This window comes from Trichechus manatus, unplaced genomic scaffold (assembly GCF_000243295.1).
Source record: "Trichechus manatus latirostris isolate Lorelei unplaced genomic scaffold, TriManLat1.0 scaffold00004, whole genome shotgun sequence".
In the NCBI taxonomy this organism is placed as follows: Eukaryota; Metazoa; Chordata; class Mammalia; order Sirenia; family Trichechidae; genus Trichechus; species Trichechus manatus.
The window spans coordinates 20,870,108-20,889,679 of NW_004443940.1; the positions used below are offsets into that span (position 1 = coordinate 20,870,108).

At 39.6% G+C, this 19,572-nt stretch overlaps 2 protein-coding genes across 7 annotated transcripts in view; one reads left to right on the forward strand and one right to left on the reverse strand.

Annotated features, from left to right (window-relative positions):
• DCUN1D2 (defective in cullin neddylation 1 domain containing 2) overlaps positions 1-13,669 on the reverse strand; it is a 52,903-nt gene extending 39,234 nt beyond the window's left edge. Inside the window, exons 1-3 of one of the 6 annotated variants that reach the window (XM_023733464.1) lie at positions 13,433-13,669; positions 4,688-5,087; positions 1,431-1,599 (exon numbers count right to left, since the gene is read on the reverse strand). In XM_023733464.1, coding sequence (XP_023589232.1) covers positions 1,431-1,599; positions 4,688-4,862 — 344 coding nt within the window. In that variant the 5' untranslated portion in view covers positions 4,863-5,087; positions 13,433-13,669. Of the gene's footprint in view, positions 1-1,430; positions 1,600-4,687; positions 6,869-12,630; positions 12,726-13,432 lie in introns of those variants that run through there. The other 5 variants (XM_023733471.1, XM_023733451.1, XM_023733457.1 and 2 more) reach the window with 5 other exon arrangements.
• Positions 13,670-14,225: 556 nt separating this feature from the next.
• The window catches only part of TFDP1 (transcription factor Dp-1), a 266,300-nt gene continuing 260,953 nt past the window's right edge, over positions 14,226-19,572 (forward strand). Inside the window, exon 1 of the mRNA XM_023733479.1 lies at positions 14,226-14,329. The gene's annotated coding sequence lies outside the window, so the exon portion shown is untranslated. The remainder of the gene's footprint in view (positions 14,330-19,572) is intronic.

The following is a 19,572-nucleotide window of genomic DNA, read 5'->3' on the forward strand; positions in this document are numbered from 1 at the left end:
TTAATGATTGAGTTACATTGTTACATGTCTTCACTTACTTCTAAGATGTATGTGATGTATGTGACAAATGAGAAACATCTTATCAATGAAGCTTTTATCTTACCCCTATATAAAAAGCAGAGAAGTATATAACACAGTCCATAAAGACAATGCTCTACATCCTACTTTGGTGAGTAGTGACTGGGGTCTTAAAAGCTTGTGAGCAGCCATCTAAGATATAACTATTGGTCTCTTCCCATCTGGAGCAAAGACAAGTGAAGAAAAACAAAGACCCACGGAAACAATTAGTCCAAAGGACTAATAGACCACATGAACCACAGCCCTCACTAGCCTGAGACCAGAAGAACTAGATGGTGCCCAGCTACCACTACCCACCATGCTGACTGGGATCACAACAGAAGGTCCTAGACAGAGTGGGAGAAAAATGTAGAACTAAATTCAAATTCATAAAAAAGACCAGACTTACTGGTGGGATAGAGGCTAGCGAAAACCCCAAGACTATGGCCCTTAGACACCCTTCAAACTTGAAACTGAAGCCACTCCTGGAGATCACTTTTCAGTCAAACAATAGATAGGCCTACAAAGTGAACAATAACACCTGTGAGGAATGTACTCCCCAGAACAGTCAACCATACGAGACCAAAAGGGCAGTATTTGCCCAAATGCAAAGTTCAGAAGGCAGGAAGGGCCAGGAAAACTGGGCGAATGAAAATGGGCACACGAGGGAAGAAGTGGGGAGAGTGCTGACATACTGAGGATCGGATAGCAACCAATGTCACAAAACAAGCTGTGTATAAATTGTTGAATGGGAAAATAATTTGCTCTCTAAACTATTACCTAAACCACAATATTTAAAAAAAAAAGAAGTGTTACCAGCATACACCAAAATGACATCTTATTAATGTTTAATATAGCAACACACTATATACTTAGTATACAATATTGTGAAATAAGGAGCCCTGGTGGTGCAGTGGTTAAGAGCTACAGCTGCAAACCAAAAGGTCAGCAGTTCGAATCCACCAGCTGCTCCTTGGAAACTCTATGGGTGGTTCTACTCTGTCCTATGGGGTTGCTATGAGTTGGAAGTGACTCGACGGCAATGGGTTTTATTGTCAAATAGACTGAAAGACTGAAAACAAGTAAACAAAAAAACCCTGATGTTTGCTATCAATTCAAAATTGGGAAGGGAAAATTTAAGAGAAGAAAATGAGTTATAATAGGGATTAATCTAAAAAAATAAAAATACCGAATAAAACTTTAAATTGGAATTTAAAAGGACAAACCAAAGGCTGAATAGTATGGATGCACAAGAAATTTATAAGATACACAGAGAAAATACGTATCAGATTAGTATTTACAGGTTGTTGAAAAACAATTACTGCTTAAAGTATCTTCTTTTCAGAATAAAATTTAAACTGAGAACAACTTACCCGAGGTCTGTCATGCCATCTACAAATTCCTTTTTGCTAAATTCACATTGAGTAGCTGCCCTGAACTTCCATGCTATGACCAAAACGCTGATACTGGCAGGATCTAGGTTTAAATCATCACAAAACTGCTGAATTCCATCAATTCCAATTTTATTTTCATCTTGTGGGTCTACAGTTAAAGTTAAGGAGAAAAAAAGTTGTATGATTTTGAAAGGTACTGCTAAAATGGATGATTAGAATCTACCATATAGTTATAGCAAGAGTGTTTCAAATACATCAGTCAATGAACTGCAATTTTTTACTGTATATAAAAGAAATAGTGAGCAATAAATAACAACGTATCCAGGAAAACAGTGTCATTTTTTAAATTTAGGTTTCTGGGTTTTCAGGGGAAAAAAAAAATCATTGAAACTGCTTTGAGAAGATTTCATTATTAAGAAACAATTTACCTTCCCTAAAGCAAAATAAGGAAACCTTGGTGGCGTAGTGGTTAAGAGCTACCGCTGCTAATCAAAAGATCAGCAGTTCAAATCCACCAGGTGCTCCTTGGAAACCCTACGAGGGCAGTTCTACTCTGTCCTATAGGGTCGCTATGAGCTGGAATTGACTCGATGGCAATGCGCTTTTGGTAAAGCAAAAAAAAAATTCTAGTTTATAGAAATTTACTCTGCCCAAAGGCAAACTGCTAGGAATGATACTGTATTGGTATTTATAATATTTTAAGTTTTTATCACAACCCTGCCAAAGCAAAGAATTCTATGCTCCTAATGTTACAGATTTTCAGAACTGTAGAAAAATTGGTCTACAATGTTCTCACTGGTAATTATTATAGAAAAATTGGTCTACAATGTTCTCACTGGTAATTATTTTAAAGTAATTTTGGAAGTATTCATTTACATACGTTAACATAATAATAACTGGTTATATTTATCAAGTCTTTGAACTCTATTTTTAGAGTCTAAGATAATTGTAATCGTATCTACTTAAAATTACTAGAATTACATAAAATTAAGTGATTAATTTAATTTAAATCAAAGCATAAACCAAACCAAAAACCAAACCCATTGCTGTCAAGTCGATTCCGACTCACAGCAACCCTATAGGACAGGGTAGAACTGCACCATGCGGTTTCCAGTGAGCGGCTGGTGGACTCAAACTGCCGACCTTTTGGTTAGCAGCCGAACTCTTAACCACTGCACCACCAGGGCTCCAAATTAAAGCATAAGTACTTATAATTTTCACTTATATAAAAATATTTTTTTCAAATGCTTCTGCACATATTTGAATAGCCTAAAAAAAAAAAATCTGCATAGTATAAAATCAAAAACCCACTGCTGCAGAGTCAATTCTCAGTCATAGAGACCCTATAGGGCAGAGAAGAACTGTCCCGTAGGGTTTCCAAGTCTGTAATCTTTACAGAAGCAGACTGCCACATCTTTCTCTTGCAGAACGGCTAGTGGGTGTGAACCATCGACCTTCTGGTTAGCAGTCGAGCACTTAACCACTGTACCACCAGGGCTCCTTCTGCATAGTATATGACTTGGAAAACTAACTTAGCCAAAAATTTTTAAAGTACATTAAAGCTTAATTAAAATATTTTTTGAGAACTATAGTAAGTACATATCTGTGATTTTTACAATAGAATATGTTTCTTAACCACGACTCTTTAAAAACAAGTAATTTTCAATTCATTTTCAGATCTAAACAGACAGATTAAAATACAGTCTTACTGTGTATATTCTCAAGATCAAAATAAAATAAATTATAAAAAAAATACAAAATACACACGGTATTTTCAAAATTAAAAAACAAAAATAAATAAGAATTTATAACTAAGGAAGTTATTTTATTGGGGTTAATACTTGTTTACATGAGGTTTTATGTTTTAAAGTTTTGGAAATAATAAGATTAACTTTTAAAACGGCTAGAAAGAAAAAAGCAAAATAAGTCAGCACTTGAATTGTTGCTGCCTCTCCTGAGAGAGTACAGATTTAACACCTGATATGAAATTTTAAAACTTGCTAAGTCTCTGAATGTGTATATATTCATCAATGCAGACTTACTTTTACAGCACAATTGTATTTTGATAGGAAAAGTTTCATTCTAAATGCTAATTCCAATTTAAAAAAAACCTGTCTCCAATCTCCCACACAAAGGTTTCTTTGCTAAGAGCTTTCCCCAGAGCTTTAAACAACTGTAATTAAGTGCTAAAACACGACTAGACTATTTTAAGAAGGCTGATGTTTTACCTCACTTCAGAGTTATTTTCAAGACTACATATTGTTCTTTTTGTTACTGAGAATATACACAGCAGGACATACACCAATTTAACAATCTCTACATGTACAATTTACTGACAATAATTACATTCTTCAAGTTGTGCAACAACTCTCACCCTCCTTTTCTGAACTGTTCCTCCCTCGATGACATAAACTCACTGCCCCCTGAAGCTTCCTATCTAATCTTTCAAGTTGCTGCTATCAGTTTGATCTCATAGGCAGTTCTTAAAAGACCACAATGCTCAAGGCAGATATTCTTTACTAGTTAAGCTAAACTATTATTTGGTTTTAAGAAGACTTCAGGGGATGTTTCTGGTTTAAGGTTTAAAAATTACCTCAGGGTAATAGTTTCATAACTATAATAGTTTTGTAATAGGTTCACCCAGCCTCCATGGCTCCAGAAAGTCTGGATTCCATGAGAATTTGAAATTCTGTTCTGTATTTTCTACATTTTGATCAGATTTGATCTCTGATCAAAACGTTCAGTAATGGTAGCTGGGCACCATCCAGATTCTTCTGTTCTCGTTTTATATTGTTCTTAAGCAACTTTCTCACTCACAAATATTTCCACCTAAACAGAAGTGCTTGAAAAAACATACTGTATTAAGAGATATAAGCACCCAGCCATGGCAGTAAACCCCAGTGCAGTCAATGTTTCCTTCCAATTAGGGATCAACATATCAAACGCATTGCACAGGACAAGCTGAGGGAGAGTTTGCTCCAACATAAATCTTTAGACTCCTCTCTCCTCATTTCACCCCTAATCTATACTGATTAATTATCATAGTTTCGCTTAAGTTGAAGAAATTGGGTTTTGCAGATGAATATCAGGAAGAGATAGAATAGCACCTTGGAGACTTTTTTGTACAAGGCATCAGAAATTCTAGAAATGTAACAACCATTCTGTTATCTAGACATGTTTTTTAATGTTTACAACTTTTAAAATATTTGTTTTGTTTTAATTATTAACATACTTACCTTTGTACCTGTTATACAGTTGTTCTAGTTTCTTCTTGTCTACTGAATTTCTCATGGATTCTTTGTAGAACGAGTCTGGGTTTTGGAAGAAGTTGTCTGTTGCCACTTCTAGTTTCCACTCATTCTGCGTTAAACAGTATATAGCAGTTCTTTCGCCAGCCTGCGTAAATGCCATAAACTGGCGGACCTTGTCCCTCTGAGACGATTTAAGCTTATGCTTTGGGATGCAAAAGAAGCAGGAAAGCCAATGAAGCTAATCCAGAGGTTTGTTTCAGCATTCTATTACTAATGCCTATCTTTAAACTGGATTTAGTTTTCTTGTTGGGTGACTCAACTTCACTTCAGAATTACAGGAAGACAAAGCCTTGTTCTTCATCAGTTAAAAAGACTGCACAGTCTTCTGAAAATTGAAACGACAGCATCTATATAGTAACAAATATGCAAAGTCTAATCTTTAAAAAGTTACGAGAATATTTTATACAAAATACATTTTGATTTCTACCCATTTTATTTTGCATGAAGTATAACAGTACTTTTTTCCAAAAAATCTCAGCAAAATATGTCTCTTCATGAAACACATCCAGCCATCTGATGAAATAAAGAAGGGTAGATGTAACACAAATCCTTAATAATATCATTGTAGGTCTGTCTGCAGAGTCCTCAAAAGAGGTACTTCCATTAAGTAATTTCAGGCTCTAATGATTATGAGGAAAAAGCTTTATAGTTTAGATATATTACTGTTTTAAATTTTTCCCAGTTTAAAATCAACCCGTGCCGTTGTCCTCAGCAGAACTACATAGATGAAAACATGCACACATAACTCAAAATAATGGTAAAAATTCACAGAAGATCCAAAAGCAGGCACAAAAAGAATGCCTGTTATGACTAAATGAAAAAATACTAATAACAAAAATGTCTGTGTATATGAGACATAAATAAAATGAAAAAAATATGGCAGAGGCTCTGGGTAGGTAGTAAATAACAGAACTGCCAAGTAACTGTACTATATATATATAGTATATAAAGAAACAAAATAACATTTTAATATTTCCAGATAAGGATGGTCAACTTTCTACTTACTAAGGCAACTTGATGAAAGTACCACCAGAAAAGAAAGGGATTCACTAATTTCTGTAAATCAAAACAGACTCTATAATCTACTAGATGCTAATATTTTATACAAATGCTTTACACAATAATACAATAAAGGGAAAATTTTTACTGCAAAGAATTTACACTCAACCTTGTTCAAAAAATGCTCTGAGACAATTTATAAAAACACATAGAATAATGTAAAACATAACTTACAGAAATATATAAATGGATAACAAGATGTAGATGAAGAAATTGAGGAGGGGAGGGAAACAAAATGAAAGTAAGAAAGCCAGGGGAAGATTAGTGTACAGACATGCATACCTATACAAAGGCTGAAAGTGGGCTGAAAATTAGGCTCTGAGCTTCCTAGTTGCCAAAGCAAAGAAGAAAATATGATTAGTTAGGAAAATCTGTTTTAATAAGATTTAAAAACCTACCAGTGGCTCAGAAGTGGCACAGCTTCTCCTGGCACTGAAATCTGAAGGAAATGGCTCCTGTGGTTCCTCATGAAAGGGACAATGTGCAATGTTCCCCTTTGTACTGGACAAATTCCTCACCAAATGCCAATAATAAATAGCAGAGCGAACTTCCAAAACTTTTTCTTAAAGCATCCCTCAATGCATGCTGATGCCAAAATATCAGAGTACAATTCAACAAGAGAATAAAATAATGCAATTGAAACACACAATTCTCTCAATGTGTGGTCTGGAGACCACCGGGGGTCCCAAAACGTTTCAGGGGGGTCCACAACGAGAAAACGATTCTCATAATAATTCTAAGATGTTATTTGCCTTTCTCATTTTCATCCTCTGAGTGTACAGAAGAGGCTTCTAGAGGCTACGTGGCTTATGATATCACAACAGGTTGAATGTAGATTTGAGAATCTTTCATTAAGCCAGGCATTAAAGAGATTTGCAGAAAAAGTAATGTAATATAAATACGTAATGGGTTTACCGTTATTTTAAAATGTGTTAATATATATTTTAAAACTTTCCGTTTTAATTTCTAGTATGGTAGATACTGATGAATATAACCCACATAAACAAAAGCTCATTGGTGGTTCAGTGGTAGAATTCTCGCCGTCCCTGCAGGAGACCTGAGTTTGATTACTGGCCAATGCACCTCATGCGCAGCACCATCTGTCAGTGGCAGCCTGAGTGCTGCTATGATGCTGAACACGTTTCAGTGGAGCTTCCAGATTAAGACCAGAAGAAAGGCCTGGCAATCTACTTCCAAAAATCAGTCAATGAAAACCCCAGGCATTACAACTGGTTTATTCCCTTGCGCATGGAGTTGCCACAAGTCAGGGGCTGACCTGACGGCAGTGAACAACAACGACAACAAACAAAAGCTTTCTGGGCCCAGTAATTTTTAAAAATATAAAAGGGTCCTGAGACTAAAAGGTTTGAGAACTGCTGACCTAACTTAATATAGGGAATTAACATTTTTGACTAATGAGGACAATGATCGTCGAACATTTCTGAGCTTTGGATCCCTCTTGAATCTGACAGAGCCTCTCTCCAAGAAAACACATGTGATACACACATGTGCATGCAGGTTCATATAAAATTTCAGGGGCTTCACACATCATTGAAGCCCATCAATGGAGTCTTCCGATAGGGGCAAAAGGTAAAATAAAGTGGATCAGAAGAAAGTGGATCCCAAAAGAAAGAGGAATTGGCAAACATTTTCTTAAAGGCTCAGATAGTACATATATTAGGCTTGAAGGCCAAACAATCTGTATCGCAGATACTCAACTCTGCCATTGAAAAAGCATAAATGAATGGGTGGCTATGTTCCAATAAAACTTTATTTACAAAAACAGGCAGCCAGCTTGTGGGCTGTAGTTTGTCAACCTCTGATCTAGCTTCTAGAGTAATACATGGACTATATATCCTATATTTCCTGAAACTGAGCTTTTGACAAGAACTAGACAACCAGTTCAAGATTATATTCTCTGGCAAGATCAAATATTGCTAAATAAGGGCAGATCCTACATGCTTTGACAGTAAACTGAGCAAAAGATAAAGCTAGCATCTTTTTATGAAGTTGATAGCCACCCTAAAGGCAAGGGGGTGTCAAAGCCAAGAATTATCTCAAAAACCTTAAGAGAGAAACAGATGTGCAGTCCCCATAATGGTCTACTATTAGGGACAGCCATGACAATTTTACTACGGAAATAGCCATCAACGCTATTCTTTTTAAATTCTGTCACGGTTATAAAACAAAATTCAACAAAGCACCCTTAGAACTTTCCAGGATTAATCAGCAGAGCAATGTAACCTTAGGTAATGGAATTATTTAACCAGCATTACACAATTGATAGGAGCCTTGGTGGCACAGTGGTTAAGGCACTCGGCTGCTAAACAAAAGGTCAGCAGTTCGAATCCACCAGCGGCTCCACAGGAGAAAGATGTAGCAGTCTGCTTCCATAAAGATTTAAAGCCCTGGAAACCCTATGGGGAAGTTCTAGTCTGTCCTATAGGGTCACTATGAGTTGGAATCGACTTGACGGCAGTGGGTTTTTTAATTTTTTATACAACTGATGGATTCATGTCAATTAAACGTTGACAGATAGCTGGTAGATACAATGTTTGATCTTTGGCTATTTTTCCTGATAATCACCTCTTGAAGCTTATCCTAATATTGACAATTGAGTTATATCAACAGTGTAAAAGAGAATATTTTTTTCCCATACAAAAATTCATACATACATTGATGTGTGACTCTTAATTGCTCTCCCCATACTGTGACAGCACACTCCTCCTTTCCACCCCTGATTCCCCATGTCCATTCAACCAGCTAACCCTCTGCCTTCCCATCTCACCTCCAGACAGAAGCTGTCCGTTTAGTCTCCTGTATCTACTTGAGCTAAGAGGCACACTCCTCACGAGTATCACTTTATGTCCCACAGTCCAGTCCAGTCCAATCCCTGTCTGAAGAGTTGGCCTCGGAAATTGTTTTAGTTCTGGGCTGATAGAGAATCAGGGGCCATGCCTTCCAGTTTCAGTCAGACCACTAAGTCTGGTCTTCATACTAGAACTTGAGTTCTGCACCCCACCCTTCTCCTGCTCCATCCGGGACTCTCTGTTGCATTCCCTGTCAGGGCAGTCATTGGTGGTAGCTGGGCACCATCTAGTTCTTCTGGTCTCAGGCTGATGAAGTCTCTGGTTTATGTGGCCCTTTCTGCCTCTTGGACTAATACTTTCATTGTGTCTTTGGTATTCTTCATAGAAGAATACTTTCATAAAGCACTACAAAACATATGCAGGAGTATACGGATCCAGATCATTCAAAGAGGTTTGGAATGTTAATTACAAAGTGGGTAGAGAAACAAATAGATCCCTCTTTGATCTAATCAAATTGCCTGATCTGTCATAAGACACTCCTAGCAACCTTGAGCCTCATGTTGGTACCTAGGTACTGTTTCGGAATGCGCAACAGCAGCCATGGGGTCAAACAGTCCCTGGCCGAGATCAAAAGCCAGGAAACTACCAACAAAGTTGCAAAAAAAATTGTTACCCCTTACAGGTTTCTCCATAAGGTAACAGAGATTAAAACAATAAGTAATAGCTAAACCTAAAGACTATATGCTCTTCATGTCGGAAAGTGACTAAGGAGACCCAAGTTGCAATTCATAATAGAAGGAAGAGAAATATATTTTCTTAGAAAAAAGTTTCATAAACTGAAAAATTACTGAGGAAAGAAGACAGTTTCATGTCTACTTAGACGTGAAATCTACATCCATATAAATAAATGTACACAAATTGGCATAATTGAGCCTACTCATCAAGCTCTGATGGCTTTCACTGAGGTTTACCATGACATGGAAATTAAATTATTAAGGGGAGCTTTGAGAGGGGCTGGAGGCAGGGCATTTCTATGTTTCATTATTTTACTGTTAAAATGTAAAAAAATTCTTAAAATAAACATCTGGAGGGTCCAGCAGAAACATCAAATAAAATCCCTGAACTATGAAAAAGTTTCAAACATTTTAACTATAACCTTAGAAAAAATTACTTACATAATCTAGGCACCAAGACTGCCCGTATATAAAAAGAAAACAATCTATTCTTAAAGTGTCCTTCCAGAGACATTTAATACAATGAAATTTCTTGGGGTCAATTTACAAGCAGCTGACAGTGCAACCGTTTTGATCTAACTAATTACAAAAACTCGTTGATCACTTTACGACTCTTTGTTTTAGTATACAGTAGACTCAAGGGGAAAAGCTAAATTCAAACATTCCGTTTCACACTCTTGGGTCTCCATTATCTCTACAGATTCTGCAGCACGATAAACATGTTCAAGTCTTTCTCAAGTTAACAAAAAGTCTCTTAATGCTGTGTTCCCTTGAAGCTCTGTGCAACCCACTCCTTTCCTGTTAGTAGCCTAAGTCTTTACTTGCTGAAATAAGTATCTTAACTCACTGCAATCTGGCTTCAGCTTCTGCCTCAGTAGTGAAACTGTTCTACTGAGATCATCAAAAAAAAAGCCTTCTAGTTGCTAAAGTCGGAATCTTTTTAGCCTTTTTTTAATTCAGCACTACTGACCACTCCTTCCTCCTTTAAACTCTATCCTCTTGGTGTCTTTGACAACATTTTTTTAGTCTTCTTGTTTCTCTCTCCTTCTAAGTCTCCTTTTTGGCTCCTTTTCCCACCCCTGAAGTTCTGTCCTTATCTCTCCACTCATTTCTCTATACACATTCTTCCTGGTCTATCACGTCTCTCTTTCAATGGCTTCCCATTACTATTAGATCAAAGACTAAAACTTTCTTAATGTGTCCTGAAGGCCCTGTACGGTCTGGCTCTAGTTTCCTCACCAGTCTCATATTGTGTCACTTTCCCCTTGCTCTCTGTGCTTCAGCAACGGGGATCTTCTTTCAATTCCTGGAAGGTACCATCGCCTATCATCTAAGGGCCTTTGCACATTCTGTTCTTTCTGCCTGGAGTACTGCACACGTCTGGCTGCTCCTCCCACCTAGCTTTGTGTCTGGTTAATTCCCAGTTATTTTTGAGAGTTCAGGTCTCACCTTATGACCTTGGCCCAGCCTTCATTACCTCAGCATCTGACACCACTACTCACCCGGCCCCACCATACAACTTCATAGAACCTATACTCCTCCTTAGCACTTATTCCAACTGTAATAAAATAGTTACATCTTAATACCTATCTCCCCTGCTGGGACATCAGCTTCATGAGTTCCAGAACTACATTTGTCTTGTTCATCGTCAAATCCCCAGTATCTTGCAGACCACCTTCCTTGCACGTAGAAAACTCTGAATACGAATTTACTGAATAAATGATGAAACACATTGATTGACTACCACGGTTTCCAGTGCATTTCAAAGTAACTGATGCACATTTCCAGAAACCTTTCTTCTGAGCTCCAAATCTACATATCCAATAAACGATATAATCCTTCTATCTTTTTTACCTCACTGTATTATCTTCCCCCACAAATACGTTTTCCTCCTATATTCCCATTTTGGTCAATAATATCACTATCTACTCAGTTGCCCAAGCAAGGAGCTAACTTTATTCTCCATTTCCTTTATTCTCTTTCCCTTATACCATTTCCAAATAGTCTGCTGATTCTATCACCTTGATTTCTTAAAGTCTTCACCTCTCCCTCCTCTCGTCCCAATTCCTACAGACAGTGCTTTGGTTCAAGCCCTCATCTCTTCTTGCCTAGATTATTACAACAGCTTCTTTGCTGGTCTTCCTTGCCTGCAACCCCAACCACTCCAATCCAATTTCTGCCCTGATGACAGATGGCTTTTTAAAACAAAATACGGTCATCATCTCCCTTCTTAAAAATCTTCAATGGCTACCATTATCTCCTGGATAAAATTTACACTGATCTGCATGAAATGAATATATGGAAGGCACTACTTACATAGTCCTCACCATTCTCAACCCTGAATTTCATGCTCTAGCCATACTGAATTACTAGCAATTCCTCAAATATGCAATCTTCTCCACTTTATCTCTAGATGTTTCACTCTGTTGTACACAGGGTCGCTATGAGTTGGAAGCGACTCGACAGCATGTAACAAGGAGGCTGCCTCTGCCTGAAACATCCCTCCTCTCCTTGTTCACCTTGTCTGCCTTGCACTGCCATTCAGGAAGTCATCTTCTCAGTGAAACTTTCCTGATCCTCCTTTTCCCAGGCTTGGTCGGATGCTCCTCCTGAATAGTGCCTCTGTACCTTGTTCTTAATTTTAACATAGCTCTTGTCAAACTGTAATATTACCATTTTGATTTACTAGTTAAGTCTCTCCCCCTAGACTGTGTAGTTGCTTAGGGTAGTGATCATATATATCTACATCCCTACTACCCAGCCAAACCAAAAACTCATTGCCGTTGAGTCCATTCCAACTTATAGCGACCCTACAGCACAGAGTAGAACTGCCCCATAAGGTTTCCAAGGAGCGGCTGGTGGATTCGAACCGCTGATCTTTTTGGTTTGCAGCCGTAGCTCTTAAACACTGCACCACCAGGGCTCCTACTACCCAGCAAGCACCTATAAATGCTTGCTAAATACTGATTGGCTAGCTGCTCAATAAAAGTTATGCCTCATTCAGCAAACTCATTTTATTTAAAACAAAAAAGACTGGGGGTGGTAAGTAACTATGCATGATCATTAAATAATTTAATATAAGATTTCTTCAAAAATGTTTTTCTAGTGGAGTTGATAAACACAAAACTGAGTAAACAAGAATGCAATCATTTAAAATCAAGTGTTAACGTCCTTTACATGACTGCACTTCCCTCTCCCTTTTCAATTATACATACTACTGAAAGGAAATGGCTAAGAATTAGTATCCATTAGTTCACAGGCTTACTTTCTGTTTAACTGGCCTCATTGGAGGTGGTGAATTGAAACCCATTGCCGTGGAGTCCATTCTGACTCATAGCGACCCTGAAGGACTGAGTAGAGCTGCCCCACAGGGTTTCCAAGGCTGTAATCTTCACGGAAGCAGAATGCCACATCCTTCTCCCAAGGAGCGGCTAGTGGGTTCGAACCGCCGACCTTTCAGTTGGCAGCCGAGCGCTTAACCACTGCGCCACCAGGTCTCCTATGAGGTGATGAAACTGAAAATTTAAGATCCTGGAGGCAATTTGGAGGGAGGGAGAACTGTTAACGACTCTATGGAATATCGCATCTTCGCTCAGCATAAACGAGCATTATTAGGCAGCAATCACACAAAAGAAGCAAACGGATACAGGCCAGGTGTTTGCCTTCAACAGCTTGCAAAACAAACTCAACTACCACAACACAATGAGGTAAGACTTAACAAGTTTCGTGGAGTCAATTCACGTTTTTCTGAAGCGCACATCTCTCTCGCCCCTATAGCTGGTGCGCCATAGGCAGTATGTACATGGAGCGACCGGCAGACGCGGAGGAAGGTCCCGGCAACGCTGGGGAAGCTACAGCCCCCGCCCCCGGGCTCGCGGCCTCTCCTCAGGCCCCTGCCAGCCCCTCCCTTTGACCTTCGCGTCTGTCTCTGCGCCAGACACCGGAGCTCCCTCCTGCGAGGCCCCGCCGCCCCCTCCCGAGCCACCCGTGTGTGTAGGAGGGGCTGTGCGAGTAGAAAATGCGGAGCCAGATCCGAAAAGGGTACGAGGACCAACAGGGCCACCTACCATTCTCACTCGGACGTTCCCCCAACTTCTCGCCGGCCCCCGACGGCGCTTCTGCGCAGGCGCACCCGGCCACCTCCCGCCCCGGGCTCCGAGGAGCTCCTTTCTTGTCCGCTCGGCGTCCTCCTCGGTGCGGCCTAGCGGTGTCCTCGAGCCCGCCCCTTGCGAGCGCGTCGGTCAGTCCGCCGGCTCTGCGGCTCCCGGGCCATACGCCCCTTGGGAGGAGCTCTTGGGAAAAGGTGGATGACAGGTTGGGTAAACTGAACTGCAACTACCGACATGCACAGCACCCGCCCAGCTGGCTAACCGGACACTCACGTCCCGCCTTCTTAAAGGGGCCCCGACTCCCTTTCTTCCGAGACCTACGCCAGCTTGCGCGCGCGTCCGACGAGACGGCGTTCCCGGGAGAGCGAGAGACCGCAGCGCCTGGGGCCCCACCTCCGGGTGGGCGGCTACCGCCACCTTGGAAGGAATGCGGGAGAAGCCCGCGCATCCGCTGCGGTCTGCGGCCGTCCTCCTTCGGTGGCGGAAGGACAGGTCTCCTCCCGCCCCTGCACCCGCCCCTCAGCACCCTGGCGTTGTGCGGGTCCGGGGCCCGCCCGCCGCCGCATCCACCTCCCGCCAACCGAGAATCGGGCCCCGAGGACGCCCCTCTGTCCCCGGGGCGTCGGCGCTGGACCACGGGGCTGGATCTGGGGCCGCCTTCCGAGAAGCCCGCGTGCGGCGCCACTCAGCTGCTCTCGCTTCCCCGCTGGGTGAGGTGAGCGCTTTCCGGGGTTGAGCTCTGGGTCCGACTGGTTTCCGCGGCCGGGGGTCGCGCCGCCCACGATCTGGGACTGGATGCGGGAGACAGGTGACGCTCCAGCTGGAACGTACAGGGAAGCTGCTTCCTCCTCCCCGGTGAGTGCTTTTTAGTACATTCGCGATAAGCAAATACGCAGGGAGTCTTCTTTTCTCTGAAATGCCTTTGGGGCGCTCTCCTCTGGGCCACTTCAGGTGCGCCTCCTCCACGTTTGACTCCAAGACACAACCTTATAAACCGCTTTAAAATTTAAGACCCCGGCCCCATTTAGCTCCCTGAACCCAGTTGCCCCAGTTTTTCTTCCGCACTTGAGTCTTAAGGTGGCCTTGTATGCCTTGCCCATCTACGATGTTGAGGCAAATTATTTTAGTACCTCTTATAATACTGGAGGCCTGGTAGTGCAGTGGTTACGAGCTCGGCTGCTAACTAAAAAAGATCTGCAGTTCGAATCTACCAGCCCTCCTTGAAACCCATGAAACCTACTCTGTCCTGTAGGGTCGCTGTGAGTCGGAACCGACTGACGGCAATAAGTATATAATAACTAGCTACCTAGCTATCTATCTAATCTATCTACCTATCCAATCTGTCATCTCTGATACTATATAACGCACTCAAAAGACACCCCACGTTGGATGCGCTGCTGCTGCTGCTCAGTGGCAGTAACAACGCCCCCACACAGCCCAGGTTGTCATTCAGAAAGGATTCGATTGGCGGATAGTGCTTTGCAAATGCTGTGTCCTGCAACACCAAGATTTAAGTTTATTTATAAAACTGTGGAAACTGCTAAAATAATCAGTTAAATAACTAGATCAGTTTACAAATTCCCCAAATTGAGACTTAACTTTTTAACTTGCGTGTAAAAGTCTTATTGATGTAACTAATCAAATAAATTGATAGTAAAACAGAAGATCAGTCTATTTTGCCAACTTCCCTGTTCTTAGAGTTTTATCATTGCTACTTGGAAGCATCTGCCAACTTTTGAGTACATCACCCTGAGAAAGAGAAAGGTAAAACTCGAATTAATCCTAGCTGTTTGATTTTCAGTGTTTAGCTCATCTTCCATCAGCACTGATGAACGGTGAAGTAAGTGCCGGTGTGGATTTGATTATTTCTCTGCATTGGAGAAAATACACAAATATTTCCTGCCAGTAGTCATGGTGGTGTTGAAAAGGACTCTCAGTTTAAAATTTCCTTTTTATTCTTCTTAGTTGGCTTTCCTTGCTCTAAAGAGTAAATAAATGTAGCTAACCTCCAACATTCTTCATGCACGCCTGCAACTTGAAGGGTGATGATGTATTTTACTTAGAAGTTTAGACTTTCTCAGTAACTTTCCTGAATCCGTAAGATAGAAATAGTATAATAGTAGCAAGTAGGATGTTAGATACTATGTCTAATCTGTTTTGGCTGTTTCCAGTTCTGTTAATTGATTTATTCCATATATATATATTTTTGGATCTCACCTGATGTACAGGGAATAAATGTAGTGGTTATTTTAAACATTCTTTTGGAACACTATTAAGACACTGAAGTTCGCAGATTATTTAAATCATGTAATTATTTACTGCACTGTCTTAAAAAGTAGTGTCTCAATGACTGGATTACTTAATGAAATTTTTGTTTTTCTAGAGCCTTAACATTAAATATCATAAAGTTTTGAAACCCTATGGGGCAGTTCTGTTCTGTCCTATAGGGTTGCTATGAGTCGGAATCTGCTGGAAGGCAGTGGGTTTTGGATCTTCTTAAAGATTATGCTACTCTGACCCATATAACCATAAGGCCTGGAAGACTATGTCGAGTCTCCTCAGGGAATAGGGAGAGACGGAGGCAAAGGCAGAAGCAGACCTCTGTTTTTTTCAGTTTTATAGAATGGGCCAAAAAAGGTTTGAAAACCTCAGAGCTCTGTCTCATAGCCTCTGTTTCATGGAAGCATTAGAGTTTCTTTCTCTTTCCTTTCTCTCTCCTTTCTTAACTAGTTCTCCAATTATTTTACTAATTAGATAAGAATAATATAATGTCTATGAATCATGTACTTCATTTTTTGGCTACCATAAATTATATTTTCAGGATTATAAGTGCTTAAATCTTTTTAAAAAATACTTTACATCGTTCAGTTTGTTCGTTTAAAATATGCGTTTTAAATTAAATCCTCCACAAGCTGGATTTAGGCAGATAATTTCTTTTGAAGGGTTTCCTACCCTGTTTCATAGGTTCCTAAGGCTTTTTCACAGTGCCTGCCTTTGTTGCCTATTCAGCCGCTGTGTTGTGCTGAACTTAGAAATTTTATTGGTATCAGGAAGTAATTGTAGTTTTAAACTGTTGACTACAAATAATTGTTATCGTTTCCTTGTTTCCTGGGAAGCTAACCAACTGTTTTGGACATGTCAGTTGTGCTCCTGCCACAGTTATACTATTTTCTGTGGGAATTTCCCTGCCCATAGGCCCCAAATTTTACAGCCGGTCAGTACCCCTACACACACACACCAAGGCACTCACACATACTGGCATGGGTTCATCAAATGGACCATGGGCAACCACACCGTACATTATACACAAGCTGTCCAGAGAGCTGTGGTAAACTGTGACATTACCTGCCACAGTCAGGAGGAAAGTAAGTTGGCCATTTAGGGATCTTTCCATCCCCAGCAACCTTAGCATCTGCCTGGCAGACAACGGCTGGTTAGTAAATATTTGTGCAATGACTTAATTAGGTTCTTTTCAGCAACTTGATCTGGTAAATACTGAGGAAATGGGTCTGAGAGTTCCTGAGAAAGAAAAAGGTTGGAGAGGTCCTGTGGGCTACACATGGGCAGAAGTTAAAAAAAAAACAAAAACCCAAGTTACGGTTAAGCAGAGGCTGTGAGACAGAGCTCTGAGGTTTTCACACCCTTTTTAGCCCATTACATGAAACTGAGAAGAATAGAGGGCTGCCTCCACCTTTGTTACCCTCTCTCCCTGTTCCCCTAGCAGACTCAGTACAGCCTTATAGAGCCTTAAGGCTATGTGAGTCAGACTAGCATAACCCCTAAGGAGATCCAAAACCTAATGCCAGTCAAGTGGATTCCTACTCATAGTCGAGGTGTTTATGCTCCACCGTGGAGCAGCTGGTGGGTTAGAACTGCTGACCTTTCAGTTAGCAGCAAAGCACTTAACCATTGCACCACCAGGGCTGTCTAAGGAGATACTTCTCTTCAAATACCCTACAGTCATGATCATGAGTTAGAAGTATATCAAAGAAATCTTTGACCTTGGTGGCTGTGCTTTGAAAAAGCCTGATCTTAGAATACATTGTTATGCTTTGCTACTGAGCTTTTTATCTAATAAATGGTACGTGACATTTCTGAATTACTAAGATTCTGAATTAATAGAATTAAGAGTAATGAGATTTTTATGTAAAATGACAGTGAATTAAAAGTATTAGTTTGAGTAAGCTTAATGGTGAACCTGTTTACCTTTTTATTCTAAATCATTTATGGCATTTGTTATGAATATTTTTTGTCTTAACCAAATAATCTTATCAGTGTTAAAGTAATTTTTGGGATTCCTGTTCTTTATTTATAAAAACAAGCAAAACCCATTGAAATTTGACAAAGTTGGGAACATGTATGTTTTGGGTGTGCTCAAAGTATTGATGGTACTGTTGTCCTAATGAAAAGTAACCTTGGGTTTTACTCTAGCTGAGGCACCCTGAACATCTGTGGCTCTATTTTAGAGTGTTTCTTCATTTAAAATATTTTAAAATGTCATGGGTATAGTCTCTGTGACTCTGCAAAGCAAATGGTGATCACTAAATGTAATAAGGTTATAGTGATAAACAGTAAGCATTTATATAGAATTTTTTAGAACTTTTTATTTTGAGATGATTGTAGATTTCAGATGCAGTTCTAAGAAATAATACAGAGAGATCCCAAATACTCTTCACCCAGTTTCCCCGATGGTAATATCTTGCAAAACTGTAAGTACAATATCACAACCAGATAATTGACATTGACACCATCTAACAAGCATATTCAGATTTTACCAGTTTTACATGCACTCATTTTGTGTGTGTGTGTGTTGATCTGTCTAGTTTTATCACATGAGTAGATTTGTGTGACCACCACCACAGTCTGGATACAGACAAGTTCCATCACCACAAGGATCCCTCTAGCTACCCTTTTATAGCCACAACCACCTCCTTTCCTGCCCCTATCCACTAATCCCTGGCAACTACTAATCTCTTCTCCATCTTTATGATTGTCATTTCAAGACTATTATATAAATGGAATCATGCAGTCTTTAACCTTTTAAAATTTGCTTTTCACTCAGTGTAATTACCTTGAAATCCATGCGAGTTGTTGTGTATATCAATAGTTCAATATATAGAAATTTTAAGAATTAATTACAATAAACGTAACAAATCCAGAGAATTGTTTTAATAATCAAAGACAGCAGTAACAAAGTAACACTGAGGCTAGAAATATTTACTGATTTACTTAGGAAAAAATCATGCTACAATCTGAATATTCCGTAGTATTTTGTGGCCAGGTTTGAAGGTAAAATGAAATGAACATAGTTTATGAAAAAGGGGTGATTCATATTTTAAGAATCTATAAAGAAAATTTCCGTTTCTTGTTCATGTTATAAGTACTGTATTTTAGTGGAAAAAATATTAGTATAACTACAATTAAAGTCCTCAAAGATTTCTCATAAAAATTAATAGCTCCCTTATATGCTATGGAATAGAGGGATAACTGTTTAATTTCAGGAACCTGGATTCAGAAATGAATGTAGAGAGGTGTTGTTCACGCACAAGCTAGGTTGCAAGTTATTTTTCTGAAGCATGAAATCCATGAAAAAGCTATTTTTTGAGATCTTTTGGGGGGAACGGGAAGCATAAACAAAGCATCTCAAATTTCTGTCTTGGTTCTGGAAAATATTAGAAGTATATACTTCTGCAGTTGCAATTAAATTTTCTCTTTCTTGGAAAAATAGGTTAGCAATTGAATGAGTCATTAGAATAACAGATCAGCTGTATTGCTAGTTATTACTAAATGTTTCGTTAGTTATTTATTTTTAAGGTGGTGACGTGTACTTAAAATTATAATTGAAACGGTTATAAAGTTGAGTAATTCAAACAGTACATTATTTACCCTACCTTGTTAGCGAGTGAACTGTTCTGTTCTACGTAAGTGAATTCTCTGTGTACAGGAGCTATCCCTGCAGAGGCCAGAGTATCTAAAAATGTATTGAAATTGAACACTTTCATGATTTTTTAACCAGAAAACTGAGCAGAATATAGTCTTTTTTTTTTTTTTTTGGTTGCTTTTGTTTGTCATTCTGAACATCAGTCTTTATCCAGTGA